Source organism: Saccopteryx leptura, chromosome 3 (assembly GCF_036850995.1).
Source record: "Saccopteryx leptura isolate mSacLep1 chromosome 3, mSacLep1_pri_phased_curated, whole genome shotgun sequence".
In the NCBI taxonomy this organism is placed as follows: Eukaryota; Metazoa; Chordata; class Mammalia; order Chiroptera; family Emballonuridae; genus Saccopteryx; species Saccopteryx leptura.
Genome location: NC_089505.1, coordinates 247987037 through 248004033, shown reverse-complemented (window position 1 = coordinate 248004033; position 16997 = coordinate 247987037). Strand labels below are relative to the sequence as shown.

General features: G+C 36.5%; 1 protein-coding gene across 1 annotated transcript in view; it reads right to left on the bottom strand.

Moving 5' to 3' along the window:
- Positions 1 to 288: 288 nt before the first annotated feature.
- Positions 289 to 16997, bottom strand: part of GFPT1 (glutamine--fructose-6-phosphate transaminase 1) — a 70972-nt gene continuing 54263 nt past the window's right edge. The window contains exons 13-19 of the mRNA XM_066378085.1: positions 14726 to 14846; positions 13776 to 13933; positions 5930 to 6044; positions 5535 to 5662; positions 4795 to 4962; positions 2323 to 2484; positions 289 to 1498 (exon numbers count right to left, since the gene is read on the bottom strand). Coding sequence (XP_066234182.1) covers positions 1454 to 1498; positions 2323 to 2484; positions 4795 to 4962; positions 5535 to 5662; positions 5930 to 6044; positions 13776 to 13933; positions 14726 to 14846 — 897 coding nt within the window. The 3' untranslated portion in view covers positions 289 to 1453. The remainder of the gene's footprint in view (positions 1499 to 2322; positions 2485 to 4794; positions 4963 to 5534; positions 5663 to 5929; positions 6045 to 13775; positions 13934 to 14725; positions 14847 to 16997) is intronic.

Below are 16997 nucleotides of genomic sequence, written 5' to 3'. Positions count from 1 at the left end.
CAACTTTCTGATTACCAAACTCATAGTCTACTCTAAATATTTTAATCTAAATTATTAATTTCCATTTCTGACACTAACCAGCTAACGGCACCTCAGTATCACTTTATTTATATTTTCCTTATTCCTAAATGAATTCCAGGGCAAGAACACAGAAAACATAGAGAAAACACCTAGGAAGTAATACAGGCACCCTCGTTTCATTGTGCTGCACGTGATTGTGCTTTACAGATGTTGCGTTTTTCACAAACTGACAGTGAGACTCTCCACCAGCAAAATGACCACGACTCGTTCAGTTGCAATACTGCTTTATTACAGCGGTCTGGGACCAAACCTGCAATGTCCAAGGTATGCCTGTACTTAATGTGATGCAATTCTTCATTAATTTCCATGTAAAGCATATAGTTTTTCTAAGCCTTGTCCACCACATAGGGTCAAATAATTAGTCAAAAGACTTGCAAATCTTCCAAACAATTGGAGAAAGCTACCAAACTTGCATGAAGATTCTAACTTTATACAAGGCAGTGATGGGAGTTAACTGCAGGGAATTCTTTGGGACAAATTTGAAAAGAATTCTGAACATATCAATATTGATTTAATTTGAGACATCTGATGACTACTCTGTGATTTCAAAGGACAAGATAAAAAGTCATTCAGCAGTCATTGATTTTAAAGAACAAAACTACAAATACAAGGAAATAAAAACCACCTTTAGGAGATGAAAAAAACAGAGTCAGATATCCAATATGTATGTATTTCATCTTTAAAACCATATTGTCAGTTATCCAAAGCAGCTCAAATTTAAAGTTTGTGCTATGAAACTGTACAAATATTTTCGGAGAATACCAATGCACTACTGTACCATTTAGCTTCCTAAACTACCCTGACCTATTATACAGGTAATAACAGACAACAAATTTGAGACTAAGGTTAACCAAACTTAGGTAGAAATTCCACCAAGAAAAAATTTGTTTTTAAGTACACAAATTTCAAAACAAATCATAGCATCTTTTCTTTCTACATAACTTAGAAAAACCTTAATTAAATGTCCAAGTGAAATGCCACTGGCTTTAGATCTTCCAATAAATGCACTACCCTTCTGCTGGTCTGAGGTAATAAAAACATGGTAAAACAAATGCCAATTACTTTTAAAACACACAATGCTCTCAGACTGAAGTAGAGGCTCTAGAAATCCAACATCGTCCTCTGAAGGAAAGGAGAGCTAACTCTGTTTCTGATGCTGATTTGAATATAGATTCCGTTTTTCAAACTCCCCCACAAATTAGTGGAGAAATATGAGGTAATTTCACAAAAATCACAAATTGAGTGAAATAATTATAACTGATACATAAATAAGGATTTACTAAAAAAGGCTTAGAGGAGTGATATTTTAAATCAAGGTTTTAAATACAAAAGGTGTCTTGTTTGCTTCATTGCCCAGAGTTTCAGATGCTCCTTATTCTACTGTTACAGATTTGGCAAGATTCCGGGGGAAATCAACCTAAAAAAAAAAAAAGAACAAGATTAAAGAGATTATACAGATTTTTTTTTTTGGAGGGGGGGTTCTGTAAGCAAATTATTTTTGTTTGTAAAAACAGAAAATATGACCATTAACGATGTTTATTATAGACTACAAAGAATCAGATCAGCAAATATAGTCACATAATGTATCTTTAAAACACCTGAAATGAGATGTGGGAGAGTGAAGGAGGGTATGAGGGAGATGAATGATGATGGATGAAGACTTGACTTGGGGGTGAACACACAATACAGTGTACAGAGATCTGTTACAGAATTGGGCATCTAAAACCTGTATAATTATGCTAACCTGTGTCACCCCAATAAAACTCAATTAAAAGAAAAGACTTGAAATCAGGAAAAAGAATTCTAAAGGAGCCAGTTCAACACACAGAGTTCCTGTGGTCTTCTATAGAGGTGGCAGCAAAAATGTGTAAAAAAGCAGGATGTTCTCACATGTTGTCACATGACTGGAGGACCAAGGACTGTAAAAGTCCTACAGTGAGTAAGATAGTCCCAAACAAAGAATTGCCAATAGCAACCCTATTAGAAAACACAGGAAAAAAGCAGGCAGAGATTCTCCAAGAAGTTCATCTCTGATGGTGGTAATCTCCAAGATTCCTTGAAGTTCTATGATTGAGAAAATGCTACAATGTAACCGACAAATTGGGCCATGCAAAAAACAGGTGACAGATATCTATCTGATGGATTTCTCAAATGCTATTGCTAAATATTTAGAAGGAAAACGATCAAAATGTACTTGGGTAAAAAGCCAGCCCAATATTCCTTCAGTGGTCCTTCACTTACATCATAGCCTCTCAGCACAGCAAGGTGGAAAGCCAGCAACTGTAAGGGGATCACGCTGAGAATGCCCTGCAAGCAGTCCACGGAGTGGGGCACCTTAATTGTTCTTTTTGTGTTCTTAATGGTCTCGGTATCTTCCTTATCACAAATCACCACGGGGCGTCCCTGGTCAAGAAAGCCACACAGAGTCACTGGTAAGCAAAGGCAGAGCTAAAGCACGTGAATGTGCATATGGTACACTCAATAATTTGCTGTGGCCTCAGTGACACAGACTTAACTTAAACTCACAAACCATGTAAGTCAGATTGATGTCACTAACAGTTGAGGAAATGGAAGCTTTATGGGAGTAATTTATTTAAACTCACACAACTAAGAAACACCAGGCTCAGTACAGATGCTCCACAACTTACAAACCCATAGTAAGTCGAATATATAAGCCAAAAATGCATTTAATACAGCTAACCTCTCAAACATCATATCCTAGCTTAGCCTGCCTTTAACATGCTCAGAACACTCATATCAGCCTTAAGTTGAGCAAAATCATCTAGGACAAAGCCTATTTTATAACAAAGTGTTGAATATCTCATGTAATTTATTATGCATAAAGCTTTCACACCATCAGTAAGGTGAAAAATCTTAACTGAAAGCATTGTAAGTCAGAGACTATCTGTACTTGAATCCAGGTCCGCCTGCCTTCAAAGCCCAAGTTCGTAACAACCATGTTGCAAGCAGGATTGATATCTTTGGGAATTTATAAAGCCAAATGATCTACAGAAAACTCAGTGAAGCACAGCACCTGTAGTTTAGTGTAAAACTTAGATCCTCCTGAAATATTTATTTAAGAATATTAAATTAAAAGGGAGGAGGATAAACTAATTGAAGAGGACAGGACTGGGAGACCAAGACCTCAGTTTTGGTCTTAGTTCTGCCTATCATGAGATCTATGAGCTGGGTCCTGTCAAAACTCTAGAGAATCTTCAATTCCTCACATGTAAACCTAAATGTTTTGTTAGCTAACTATACTACTCACAAAAATTAGAGGATCAGGGAACGTGTACAGTGCATTTTCACCAATGAAATAAAAGTTGGTTTTGCATCTCATTTGCATAATCAAACAACTTTCTTTGACTTGTCATTTGCTTTTCTAAAGTTCTTTTTTTGTTTGTTTTGTTTTGTTTGTTTGTTTTTTACAGAAACAGAGAGAGAGAGAGAGAGGGATAGAGAGGGACAGACAGGAACAAAGAGATGAGAAGCATCAATCATTAGTTTTTCGTTGCGCACTGCGACACCTTAGTTGTTCAGATTGCTTTCTCATATGTGCCTTGACCGCGGGCCTTCAGCAGACCAAATAACCCCTTGCTCGAGCCAGCAACCTGGGTCCAAGCTGGTGAGCTTTTTGCTCAAACCAGATAAGCCCACACTCAAGCTGGCGACCTTGGGGTCTCAAACCTGGGTCCTCGGCATCGCAGTCCACTGCGCCACTGCCTGGTCAGGCTGATGTTCTTGATTAATAAAAAAAATCAGGCCCTGGCCGGTTGGCTCAGTGGTAGAGCATCGGCCCAGTCTGTTGAAGTCCTGGATTCAATTTCCAGCCAGGGCACACAGAAGAAGTGCCCATCTGCTTCTCCACCCTCCCCCCTCTCCTTCCTCTCTGTCTCTCTCTCTCTTCCTGTCCCACAGCCAAGGCTCCATTGGAGCAAAGTTGCCCCAGGCACTGAGGATGGCTCTGTGTCCTCTGCCTCAAGTGCTAGAATGGCCCTGCTGCAATGGAGCAATGCCCTAGATGGGCAGAGCATCACCCCCAAGTGGGCATGCCGGGTGGATCCCGGTGGGGTGCTTGCGAGAGTCTGTCTCTCTGCACCCCCACTTCTCACTTCAGAAAAAGACAAAAAAGGCCCTGGCTGGTTGGCTCAGTGGTAGAGCGTCGACCTGGCGTGCAGGGGTCCCGGGTTCGATTCCTGGCCAGGGCACACAGGAGAAGCGCCCATCTGCTTCTCCACCCCTCCCCCTCTCCTTCCTCTCTGTCTCTCTCTTCCCCTCCTGCAGCGAGGCTCCACTGGAGCAAGGATGGCCCAGGCGCTGCGAATGACTCCTTGGCCTCTGCCCCAGGCTCTAGAGTGGCTCTGGTCGCAGCAGAGCGACGCCCCCTGGTGAGCAGAGCGTCACCCCCTGGTGGGCGTGCTGGGTGGATCTCAGTCGGGCACATGCAGGAGTCTGTCTGTCTCTCCCCGTTTCCAGCTTCAAAAAAATACAAAAAAAAAAAAAGAACAAAAGAAATAGACAAAAAAGAAAAAAGAAAGAAACAAATGCTTCTTTTTTTTATCACTTGTTATTTATTTTGAAATATCCCCTAATTTTTGTGAGCAGTATATTGATTGGGCACTGGTCTATCATTTTAAATGTCATAAAATTCAGATAAGCTTAGTGGCCCAACTCTTAGACCCCCATGGTATCCTCATAACAGCTCCAACTTACCTGCCTAGCAACCACCTGCTGAAGAGCATTCTGACACTTGGCATAAGTGTGATCTCTCATGATGATCATAATGACAGGCATCAGCTTATCCACCAGAGCCAGGGGGCCGTGCTTCAGTTCACCAGCAAGGATGCCTTCTGAATGCATGTAAGTGATTTCTTTGATTTTCTAATAGGAAAGAACTAGATTAGTCTTCCATCTGTTTTTCAAAAAGCCATTCTTATACTCAAAACATCTGATGCCTGAAGTCATTGTCTATTTATCCAACAGTATTAAAGGACCACTGATCTGTAAATATAGCTAACAGACTAACAGATCATTATTTCTATAAATCAGTAAGTGACTGAAAGTTTTAAAACTCCATAAGGACTTTTTCAAGATTTTTATTTTTCAAAATTTTATAATATCTGGAAATTACTAGTATTTCTTTGTAACTGTTCTCCTACATGGTTAATGTTTGACCTGAATTAAATCTCACACCTAGAGAACTTAATCTTTATTTTATTCATAACTGGACAACAAATTAACCCAAGTTACTTGCTAAACCCAAATTATCATTCTAAAATGTACTCTTCCTGATTTTCACTTTTGAATTAGTATCAACTGTCACTTCTCAAGGTAAATAAATCAATCTATTTTAAAATATAAGGCACTTATAAAAGTTTTACCTACTTCATTCAATCTAAAAGTATGACTGTGCCAAGTCCATAAGTCAACAAATTATAAGTGAGAAGACTTACTAGGGCCCCTTCAAGACAAGTAGCATAATGATAGCCACGTCCCATTATCAAGACAGACTTCTGATGATAAAGTTCTGTTGCAAGTTTCTGAATTTCATCATCCATACTCAGTACTTCTTTAATCAAATCTGTTAAAAAGTAACATTAGCAACATCTATGAAAAAAGAACAATAAACAGAACCAATATAATAACAATACATTGGTAGCAACCACAGAGACCAGTGTTTCTCTTCCTTTGTAAGATCAGTGAGGGATTTTTAAATACACAGGTGCAAAAGTAGAACAAAATTTGTTGACTCAACAGCTACAAGAAACAGCTTCAAGGACAAGAAGAGAATTTCACCCATCACTGACTCCTTCAGACCACCAAGTGTAGTATTAGAAGATCTTCGTACCAGGTAGCCGCTTCAATCCAAGCATGATCTCTTTGCGTCTCTCCTGCATGGAGATCCTGTCATCACACATCATAAGGGCAAACATCACAAGGGATACAAACTGGCTGGTGTAAGCCTGAAGCACCACAAAAAAAAGCAGTTGCATTTTAAAAACTTGGTATTTTTCATTTAAAAAAAAAGATGAAAACAAATTCCCATTGGTTTTATAAGCACATGCTGTCCATTTTTTAATAAACAGTATTCATAACAGTGAGCAAAACCAGTGAGCAAAATAGTGAAATCTATCACTATTCTGCTTTTCTGAACTTGAACAAATGACTTAAATTTTATTTCAAGACACAAAATAAAAGTTCTTTATAATGCATTGCATGCTTATGAAATCCCTAATACACTTGAAAAGAGAAAGATGCCACAGGAAGCGAGTAGAAAATCTACATATGTGAACCGCCTAAGTTTTGATGTAAATCAAAAGCAAGAGTTTGAAGGACTCTCCTCGACATATTTACAAGGGTTTTGTTGGATTTTTTAAAAATTGATTTTTGACTTTCACCTTTGTCTATTGCCTGTTTCTCACTACCACCATTTTTTTTTTGTTTCACTAAAAATTATTTTAAAGTTCAACTGTATAAAAGTAAACAAAAGAATAATTCTCAATCTTATTACAGAAATAATTACATTACTAACATGCTATTAATAACATTTGTGACTACTGCCTTCTAATCCCTAATATCTTTTTTGTATTTCTTAGAAAGTTAATTATTAGTAGGTATAATTTTATAACTTGCTTGTATTCTTAACATAAATACTTTGCCAAGACACAATGCTTTCTTTTTTACTGGTGTGTAATACCCTTGGCAGTTTTTCCAGCTCTGTAGGCCTCAGATGGCCCATCTATTAAAGGTACACCATACCTACAAGATAATCATGATTAAATGAGACAAGTATACCTTATTCAGCATAATGTCTGACATAGAAGCTAAAAACAAACTTTATTGCTGAAAGCTTTAATTAAAAGACTTATTTAGTTCAAAAGAAGATTTTCCTAAACTACACACCTGTGAATATTTTAAAACTTGCAGTTATGCTGTCAAGACATTTTTATTCCCATACGCTGTATATGAATATAAGATATGACTGTTTTGTCATGTGTTGTAATATTGAGAATTATCTTTTTAACAAATTTTTACCATTGACTGAGGGACAGTAGACTCTTTACTACTTTATCATACATATCTTGAATCTAAAAAATTAAGACTTTTATTCATGCTTGTTAGTCATTTGTTTTCTCTTGTAAGAATTAACTTCATTGTTCCTCACTTATTAATCAACTTAGGCTTTTTTGTTTAAGTTGATTGTAAGAAGGTCTTTACTAATACATTGCTTTTCTTTTAAGATTCTTTTTGAGATCAGGATTTGTGTTTTAGTAACCCTTATCTCTCTAGCTCCTGGTAAGTAGATAGATAGTTTGCAGTTCCACAGAGTTTAATTTAAAAAGTATGGCCTCTTACTGAAAAGTCTGTTAAGGGGAGAACCCTGAACTAGCATTCAGGCTTATACTCTTTTTCTCCAGGTGACCAAAGAAAGTGAAACAATAATAATTGTATTCCACTTAAATCAGATGAAATAGTATAGAAAGACATTTTATAGATTCTAAGTCATGTAGATGTCATGTAGTAATGTTCTTTCCATTTAAATTGGCAATGGTGCCTCAACTTCTTGTTACCTGAAGAACAAAATAACCAGTATTTGGAGAAGAAATATAGTGAAATTCAACTCCATTAGTGCATTTTGTAACCAAAACTGGTTGTGTTTATATAAAAAATGTAGATGCTGGGCTATCCTTTTATCTATTTTTTTAATTCACTTTTTTTGTTTTTTTTTTTCAATGTGAGAGGAGGGAAACAGTGAGACAGGTTCCTGCATGTGCCCTGACTGGGATCTACCCAGCACCCCTGCCTGGGGCCAATGCTCAAATAAACCAAACTATTTTTAGTGCCTGTGGCTGAAGCTGGGACAAGGAGCTATCTTCAGTGCCCTAGGGACAATGCTCAAACCAGTTGAGCCACTGGCTGTAGGAGGTGAAGAGGGAGAGAAGCAGATGGTCCTTCTGTATGCCCTGACCAGAAATCAAACCCGGGACATCCATACGCTGGGCTGACGCTCTATCCACTGAGCCAGCAGGACAGGGCTTGATACATTTAAATAATTTTTTTCCCACTTTGGTTTAACCTTTCATAATGATGTTTACTGATAGAGAAGTTTTATTTTTTTTAACTTTTATGTAGTACTTTTAAGTTTAGACAGTCCTTCAATCCTAATGTCAGTTAAGTATTATTAAACTTTTTAAATTTTGTTTTCATTACCTGTTTTTATTTGATGTTTTCTTATACCCTTTTTAGTCCATCTGAAATTAATTTTAGTGCAAGGTGTTAACTTTTGTTCTTCTATTTTTAGAAATACCCAATTTTCCCTACTTCGCCACACTCTTTCACTACTGATTGTGACATTTCCTACGGTATAAGTGCTTTGATGTATGAGAGTTATGTTGCAGGACTGTCTCACAGATCTGTCATTTCTTTACAAAACAATCTTCCTATCCAGAAATATGGTATTCCATCAATTTATGTTAGAAATTTAAAAGTACATACTTACATAGTTATAATCTATTCAACAAATATTTATGGAGCACTTTACACATTTCTTGGTAAAATTATTTTGAAGTATTTTTTATAACTTGAAAATGGAATCCTCCTGAAAACACACACATCTATACCTTTTCTAAGTAGCCACTGTCAATTTATAGAGAAAGTATTTTTGTATATTTCATATAAATCGCCTTATATGAATTCATGTTTTTATAAACCCAATTTCTTTTTATTATTATTTAATTTTTAAAATTGAATTCATTGAGATAATACTGATTAATAAGATTATACAGGTTTCAGGCGTACAATTCTTGAATTCTTATTCATTCTAAGAAGTCTTTTACTTGATATTATTGAGCTCTACAGGTAGTCAATCATATCAGTTGTAACTAAGGAAAATTGTGTTTCCTCCTTTCACAGTTTCCTATTCAACTCGATAGAACTTCTACAACTCGAACAGCAAATATGCTTACAAAGAGCCAATCCTAACTCATTTGTAGTCACAGTAAAATATCATGTTGAGAAAAATTCTAAGGCCTTTTTTTTTTTTTTTTACTTCACAATAATACAGATAAACTCCTAGGAAGGTTCCAGGAGAACAGTTAAGACCCTCTGAGATGAAAGTCCTGAAGCTTTCTGTTTTGCAGTTTATTCATTCATTTTTCTCTATTATTTGACCACTTTGCTTTATTGAATTTCCTTTTTCTAACTTTTTGAGTTACATACTTAATTCATTTTTCCCCATTGATTTACGGATTGGGGGGATACAGCAGTGGTAGGGAGCAGAGAGGGAGAGAGAGCAAGAAGCATCAACTCGTTCCATTCAGTTGCGCACTCACTGACTGCTTCTCATGCATGCCCTGACTGGGGATCAAACCCACAATCTTGGTGCACTGGTGGACACTTTACCACGGAGGACGCTCTACGACTGAGCCAACCAGTCAGGGCCCTTAATTCACTTTTTTTAAAGATAAAGCATTTCAATGTTATGAATTTATCTCTATCAATTTGGCCACACACTCTAAATTTTTACCCATATTTTTACTAGTACTTCTGATGTTTTTTTTACTTAACAGTTATTTAGGGGAATGTTTTCCTGTTTCTGAATTTGAGGTTTCTATTCACATGCTTATTTTTAAATCACTAGGATTACTACAGTGTGGTCAGCTACAGTGTTATGTATAACTTTACCTTTAGGAAATATATTTGTGGGGTTGTTTTGTGGATTATATGCTGACTGTTATGATTCTCTGAATAAGGAATCACTTCATTGGTGAATATTTTTATGTCATAATGTGGACAATGAGCCTCCTGTATAATAAAATCATAGTCTGCTAATGCTCCTTACCTTCCCAATAGTTAAATGAGATCCCCTGTTTTCTTACTGGGCCTCCAGCTATCAGCTGCTCAGACATTCCTCCACTGACAGCTGCCTGTCCCTGGGCCCCCATCTGCTCCACCAGCACACTGGAATTTTTTTCCCCATAGCACTGAAGTGGACTTACATTCCCTTGCCTTCAGTCTAATGAGCATATCTGTATTCTAAATTCCAGTCCCTCCCAGTCTACCTCTGCCTACTGAAGTTTACTTCTCAATAAACTGATTAATTATAAAATATACTATCATGACAGAGAGAGATAACCAGTATCTTGGACCCATGGGATACCTCAACTGTTTCCTATTGAAACTGATCCGATAATGAGTATTCCAGTTTCCCTAGACCTTACTAAAAATGCTATTCTACAGAGTAATGTTTCTTTGCTTGGACTTGAAACATCAACACTGATTTTCAAGTACAAATATTAAATAGAGTAACTTTAATGCACACATTTTTCCACTGCACTCCTACCACAGCTTAATGTCAATTTCATGTTTTTCATTTCATCAATAAATACCAAGAAACCAATAATGAGAGAAATAAGTTACACCTCACATTTTGAATTTACTGAGGTTTGAAAGAATTTACCAGAAAAAATGTTGACTCAACTTTTAAACTTGGTTTTACTTTTTATTCAGCCAAAAATAAAGTTATATTGGTTTATTTTTAAAAATCAACAAAAGTCAGTACCGTAGTGAAATTTTAACACCTGCAATAACACAAAAATTGACGAACCTGCACATTTATATCCATCAATTCCTACAGATGTATCAAATTGTATGGTCTGACATTATGAGAAAGTTAATAATATCAAACCCTGACACATTTTCAGGACAGTTGGGAATTCGTAATCAAAATTATAGAATTATTGTGCTAATTCAATTATAGAGACCAAAGATCAGGATTAATGATGAACTCCTTTGATCACCCATTAACATATAAATTTAGATTTGCCATTCTGAAATGGTCTATGACTAAACATACCAAAAATTTTGAAGATTGTCTAAGGCTGCTAAAGAAAAATAATTACTTTAGAATCCAAGAAAAATCAAAGTAAGACTAAATTACGTACTATACTTGCTAAAATTTTTAAGGGAGTCAGTTTTTTAAGGAATTAAAGTATGTACTGTAAAAAGACACTTATTTTCTTATGAAAGATGTTAACAATTGGGGGAAACTAGGTGAGGAGTACATGGAATTCTCTGTACTATCTTTACAACTTTCTATAAAGCTAGTGATTTCAAAATAAAAAGATTTCTTTTAAAAATGACTTACAAAAAAAGAACTACTGATACAAATAAGAAACAAATAATCTCAAAAACTTCATGTTAAATGGAAAAAGCCAGACATAAAAGGCATGTATTATATAATTTCATTTATAAAAAATTTTTAGAAGATGATGTAATAAGAGAAGACAATAGCAGTTGCCTGAGGTTGAGAGGTAGAAGTGAGGATTGACTATAACAGGGCAAAAAGGAACTTTTTCAAGTGAGCAAGTCTTCCAAAACTGTGATGATATACTGCTCACAAAAATTAGGGGATATTTCAAAAATGAATATGAAGCGATAAAATATCCCCTAATTTTTGTGAGCAATATAGTTACAGAGTCAAATTTACTAAAACTATACACTTAAAAATTGGTGAGTGTTATTTGTGGTATGAAACTATACCTCCATAAAACTACAGGAAAAAGGTTAATAGTAAAAGCCAGATGATGGGTATATGGATGTTAATGTAAAATTCTTTTAACTCTGCTATATGTTTGAAAATTATCATAATAAAATGTTGAGCAAAATTAAAGTTTTCACAAACTATAGATTTAGAAATCAAAAGTGTTGTTTCCCCCAGCAATACAGTTCCAGAAAGATTTAATAAAAAGGTAAGTCAGTAGCATCCGTTCAGCTGATGGATGCACAAACACCATGCTGAAGCCCTTACTTCACAATGTGTTGTGAATAAAGGGCCCTGGGATTCCAATCCCCAATCAAAGTTGTCTCTTTGGACACTGTTCCAAAAGTCCACAGCTCCTGTTAGGTCAGTTGGTTATTTATTCAGGCACAGACTGGAAACCCAAGCATAAACACCTTATGTGTTTTAATTACCACAGGGAGCAAAGTCAGGTTTCAGCTTTCTGTAAATTATAGTGTTGGCAGCATCAAAGTAACCAAAAAACAAAAACTTCATCAGAGTTTTTACATAAGAATCACAAATTTTCCAAAAACAGTTCTCCCTGAGGTTCTTCAAAAGGAGAAAAATATTCAAGTGTGGTTATGTACATCTTAACATCATTTTCCACATGCCTGTAATTAGAATCAAGTTCACCAATACCTAAGCATCTTATCAATCAGCAAGAAATATTAAACTTAAGCAGAAAAATAGACAACTGAAATTTTTTAATCATAAAGAGTAATACATTTGTGGAGAAAGAATATCTTTGCATCTATACACTTACTAAGATTCCTATTTTTATTACTATATTTATGCATATCACAATTTAAGCAGTCTCACCAGGCCTAAAAAAAATAAAGATGCTTTTAAATCTCCACAGGTGTAGTATCTAAAGAGAAATATATAGTTATAGATTACTCTTTTTTTTTTTTTTTGACAGAGACAGTGAGAATCAGAGAGAGGGACAAAAAGGGACAGACAGACAGGAAGGGAGAGAAATGGGAAGCATCAATTCTTCATTGTAGCTCCTTAGTTGTTCAGATTGCTTTCTCAATGTGCCATGACTGTGGGGCTACAGCAGAGCGAGTGACCCCTTGCTCGAGCCAGCGACCTTGGGCTCTAGCCAGAGACCTTGGACTTCAAGCCAGCGACCTTTGGGCTCAAGCCAGCAACCACGGGGTCATGTCTATGATCCCATGCTCAAGCCGGATGAGCCTGCACTCAAGCTGGTGACCTCGGAATTTCAAACCTGGGTCCTCCACGTCCTAGTCTGACACTCTATCCACTGTGCCACCACCTGGTCAGGCTCATTTTTATTTTTTATTTTTTATTTTTTGTATTTTTCTGAATTGAGAAGCAGGGAGACAGAGAGACAGACTCCTGCATGCGCCCAACCAGGATCCGCCTGGCATGCCCACTAGGGGGAGATGCTCTGCCCATCTAGGGAGTTGCTCTGTTACATCTGGAGCCATTCTAGCACCTGAGGCAGAGGCCATGGAGCCATCCTCAGCACCCAGACCAACTTCACTCCAATGGAGCCTTGGCTGAGGAAGGGGAAGAGAAAGAGAGAGAGGACGGAGAGGGGGAAGGGTGGAGAAGCAGATGGGCGTTTCTCCTGTGTGCCCTGGCCAGGAATCAAACCCAGGACTTCCACACACCACTGACTCTACCACTGAGCCAGCCAGCCAGGGCCTTATTTTTATATTTTAGTTGCCAAACTCTATACCAAAGGTATCTTCCTCTTTACAAATTTTCAAAGGTAGAATGCATATTTTGGCATATTTATTAAAACTATAAATATGTAAATTAAAACATCAAAAATTATTAGAATTAAACCAAATATTTCTAATTTGTTAGTTTTCTAATTCTTTAGTAGACATAATAAGAGAAGGAGGACTATAGTGATGAATGGGTATAGCCAGCAGATACCTTTCCAAAACGAATGTATGTTATATATATGAGTCCCTTTTAAATTCTTAAAATGGGGAGTGAGGAAGAAAACAACAAGTACTTTATCTATTATTGACCCTTAAGTCTTACAATAATTAGTAGACTATGAATTCTATAAATGTTAACAAATAAAATACAAGATACAGATTAGCCTGTTTCACCAATACTATGATTAAATAATCACAAAGAACTAAGTCAAGAATACCTTTGTGCTGGCCACGCCAATCTCAGGCCCAGCATTAATGTGAACTCCGCAGTCTGTCTCCCTTGATATGGAACTGCCAACAGTGTTTGTGATCCCCACAGTCAAAGCTCCTCTCTCCTTACAATACCGAAGAGCCATCAGGGTGTCTGCTGTCTCACCTGTGCATAAACAAAGACAAAAGTAACACCTAGAGTTAATATATGCAGTTTCTTAGATGAGAAAACAAAAAATTGACTACACTTTCAACAAAATCATTTGTTTTCAATGAAATTTAAAGCATGCATTTAAAATAATAAATTATCAAAACTTGAATAATAGGATCTTATTTTTAGAATCTCACTTTGTGTGTGTGTGTGTGTGTATTTTTCCGAAGCTGGAAACGGGGAGGCAGTCAGACAGACTCCCGCAGGCGCCCGACCAGGATCCACCCGGCATGCCCACCAGGGGGCGATGCTCTGCCCATCTGGGGCGTCACTCTGCTGTGACCAGAGCCATTCTAGCACCTGAGGCAGAGGCCACAGAGCCATCCTCAGCGCCCGGGCAAACTTTGCTCCAGTGGAGCCTTGGCTGCAGGAGGGGAAGAGAGAGACAGAGAGGAAGGAGAGGGGGAGGGGTGGAGAAGCAGATGGGCGCTTCTCCTGTGTGCCCTGGTCGGGAATCGAACCCAGGACTCCCTGCACGCCAGGCCGACGCTCTACCACTGAGCCAACCGGCCAGGGCCTAGAATCTCACTTTTTAAGATCTCCTTTCCTTCTTTGTCTTTAAAAATTTGGTCTTTTGTGTATAAAATGTGTTAATTTTACTAATTCTTTAAGAATTAGATAATATCAAAATAAATCTCTATTTGTCAAGTTATCTGCAATACCATTTTATCTTAAATATTGATTTTTGCCAAAATAATTGTTAGAAAGAATGACTTTTCTTTCCTTCAATCTTTAAAATGAGCATACCTGACTGACTAATAAAAAAGCAAACATCATCTCGAAAAACTGGCGTGTTTCTATCCAGGAAATCACTGGCTAGCTCCACCATAACAGGCAACTCAGTCAGCTCTTCAAGAACTTGACGTGTCTGTAAAGAAAAAACAATCTGGTCAAACAATCTTACTTCAAATACTCCCATACATCATCCTTCTTTGAACTTGATACACAGTTTTTACTTTTTCTGATTATAAAAATGAAACATGCACATTGTTAGAAAATATAAACAATAAAGATTAAAGCATATAAAGTAAAATAATCAAAATCCCACCGCCCAGGAGATAAGCACTGTTAAAATTTTGGTACAAGTCTTTTTAGACAGTTATAAGCATGTATTCTTACAAGCAAATGCACCCCATATATAAAATATTTTGAGAAGTAGAAAAAGCACTATTCTGAATTAGCTTGTGTGTTTTCTCTAACTTTGCAACTCCTTATCTTTAAATGACATTTCATGTAATATCTGGTCACTTAGAAATTTCAAATAAGATAACAGATACATAAATACCCAGTAAAAAATTAAATACTTCAAAAATACTATGTATCCATAAATAGTACCTTTCAAAAAAGAAAGGCAATATATTTTAGAAATCTTGTTTCAGAAAGCTCAGTGCTCTCAAATTTTATAGTATGGACAGAAAAGAAGGAGGTAGTATGCTTCTGCTCAAAGAGCCCCTTAACATTCATTTCACTAAATTTCCATTTTAATTTAATTCTTTTACTCTAAACATCAGAATATTAAAAACGACAGAAAAAAACTTTTCGTTGTTTCAACAGTAACTGTATATAGATCATCTGCTTCTTAGGCAAGAGGCCGGCCCTCTCTGCACCATCTCTGCACTCCTCCTTCGCAGTTGTGGACGGTAAAGGTTTCCTAACAACACATCCCTTTAACTTTCTTGCCACAAATGTGAACTGAACAGTTTTGTTCTATAACTTTGGTTTGTTACTTTTTAAAAATGTTATAACAGCTTATATAGAAAGCCTTCACAGATAAACTATGTTGCTATTTTTAAATAATCTTTTCTGCTGATGTCTTTTCATTTACTAATCTTACATAAATAGCTAATACTAAAATATTAAATGTTTTCCCTCAAACATAATTCAAACTTTCCTACCCTAATTTACAATTTAATGTCACACTGGAATTATAGTCTTCAAAATTAAAAGAGAAAAGATACAAATTTGGCAATTTACCAAATATTTTAAAATACTATACCTCAAAAAGTAATCTCAAGCTATATCTGTGCCAATTGTTCTTCCAGAGGAAGCAACTCTTTAGAAATAGACAGAATGACATATAATGACATATTTTCATTCTAAGAGACTAATTTAATGTTAAATTCCATTACACATTGCTGGAAAAACCCAGAGACAATTAACATTTTGAAAAGCAAGCTATACTTAGAATGATTTTAGTTGATTGCTATTGTTCAGGATACACAGCATATACCAAAAAAGTAGTTATGCAAATGCATGACCCCACCAAAAAAAGAACAAACCTACATAGCATTAATGGCACTATTTTGTATGATAAACCATGAGATTTCTAATGTTTGTTAACTATAGTAGTCTCAGCATCCACAAAAACAAAAAATCTTACATCTCCTCAAATGTCATAATTTGAAAAGTCTAACAGAGCATATAACTTTTGCCCCAAAATCCAAGCTTAGCATTAGATACAACATTTAATCATGTTTTAAATTTCTGAATAAAGGGCTCATTCAGTAATAGATTTAAACCACCACTAAATTAACCAATCCCTTAATTTACACAAATGCCTTTAATTCATTATTTTATCCCCCCATGTTCAAAACAATCACCTTTTCAGAACTCTTCCCTTTTAGGACCATGTATTTACTAGGGGCTGAGGAGGAACTTTAGAGAAGAGTAAAGCCTGCTGAAATTCAAGGGCTGGGTGACCAGCTAGTACTACCCACTAAATGACTGGCTCCCACATATATATTTATGTCTGACCAGTGGTGGTGCAGTGGATGGTGAGTCTACTCGGGACACTGAGATCCCAGGTTCAAAACCCCAAGGTCGCCAGCTTGAGCATGAGATCATCAAAATGATCCCAAGGTCGCTGGCTTGAGCAAGAGGACACTGGTTTGGCTTGAGCCCCTACCCCAGCCAAGGCTTTTAAAAGAAACAATCAATGAACTAAAGTGATGCAACTATGAGTTGATGCTTCTCATCTCTCTCCCTTCCTTTCTCTAAAAAAAAAAAAAAAAAAAAAAAA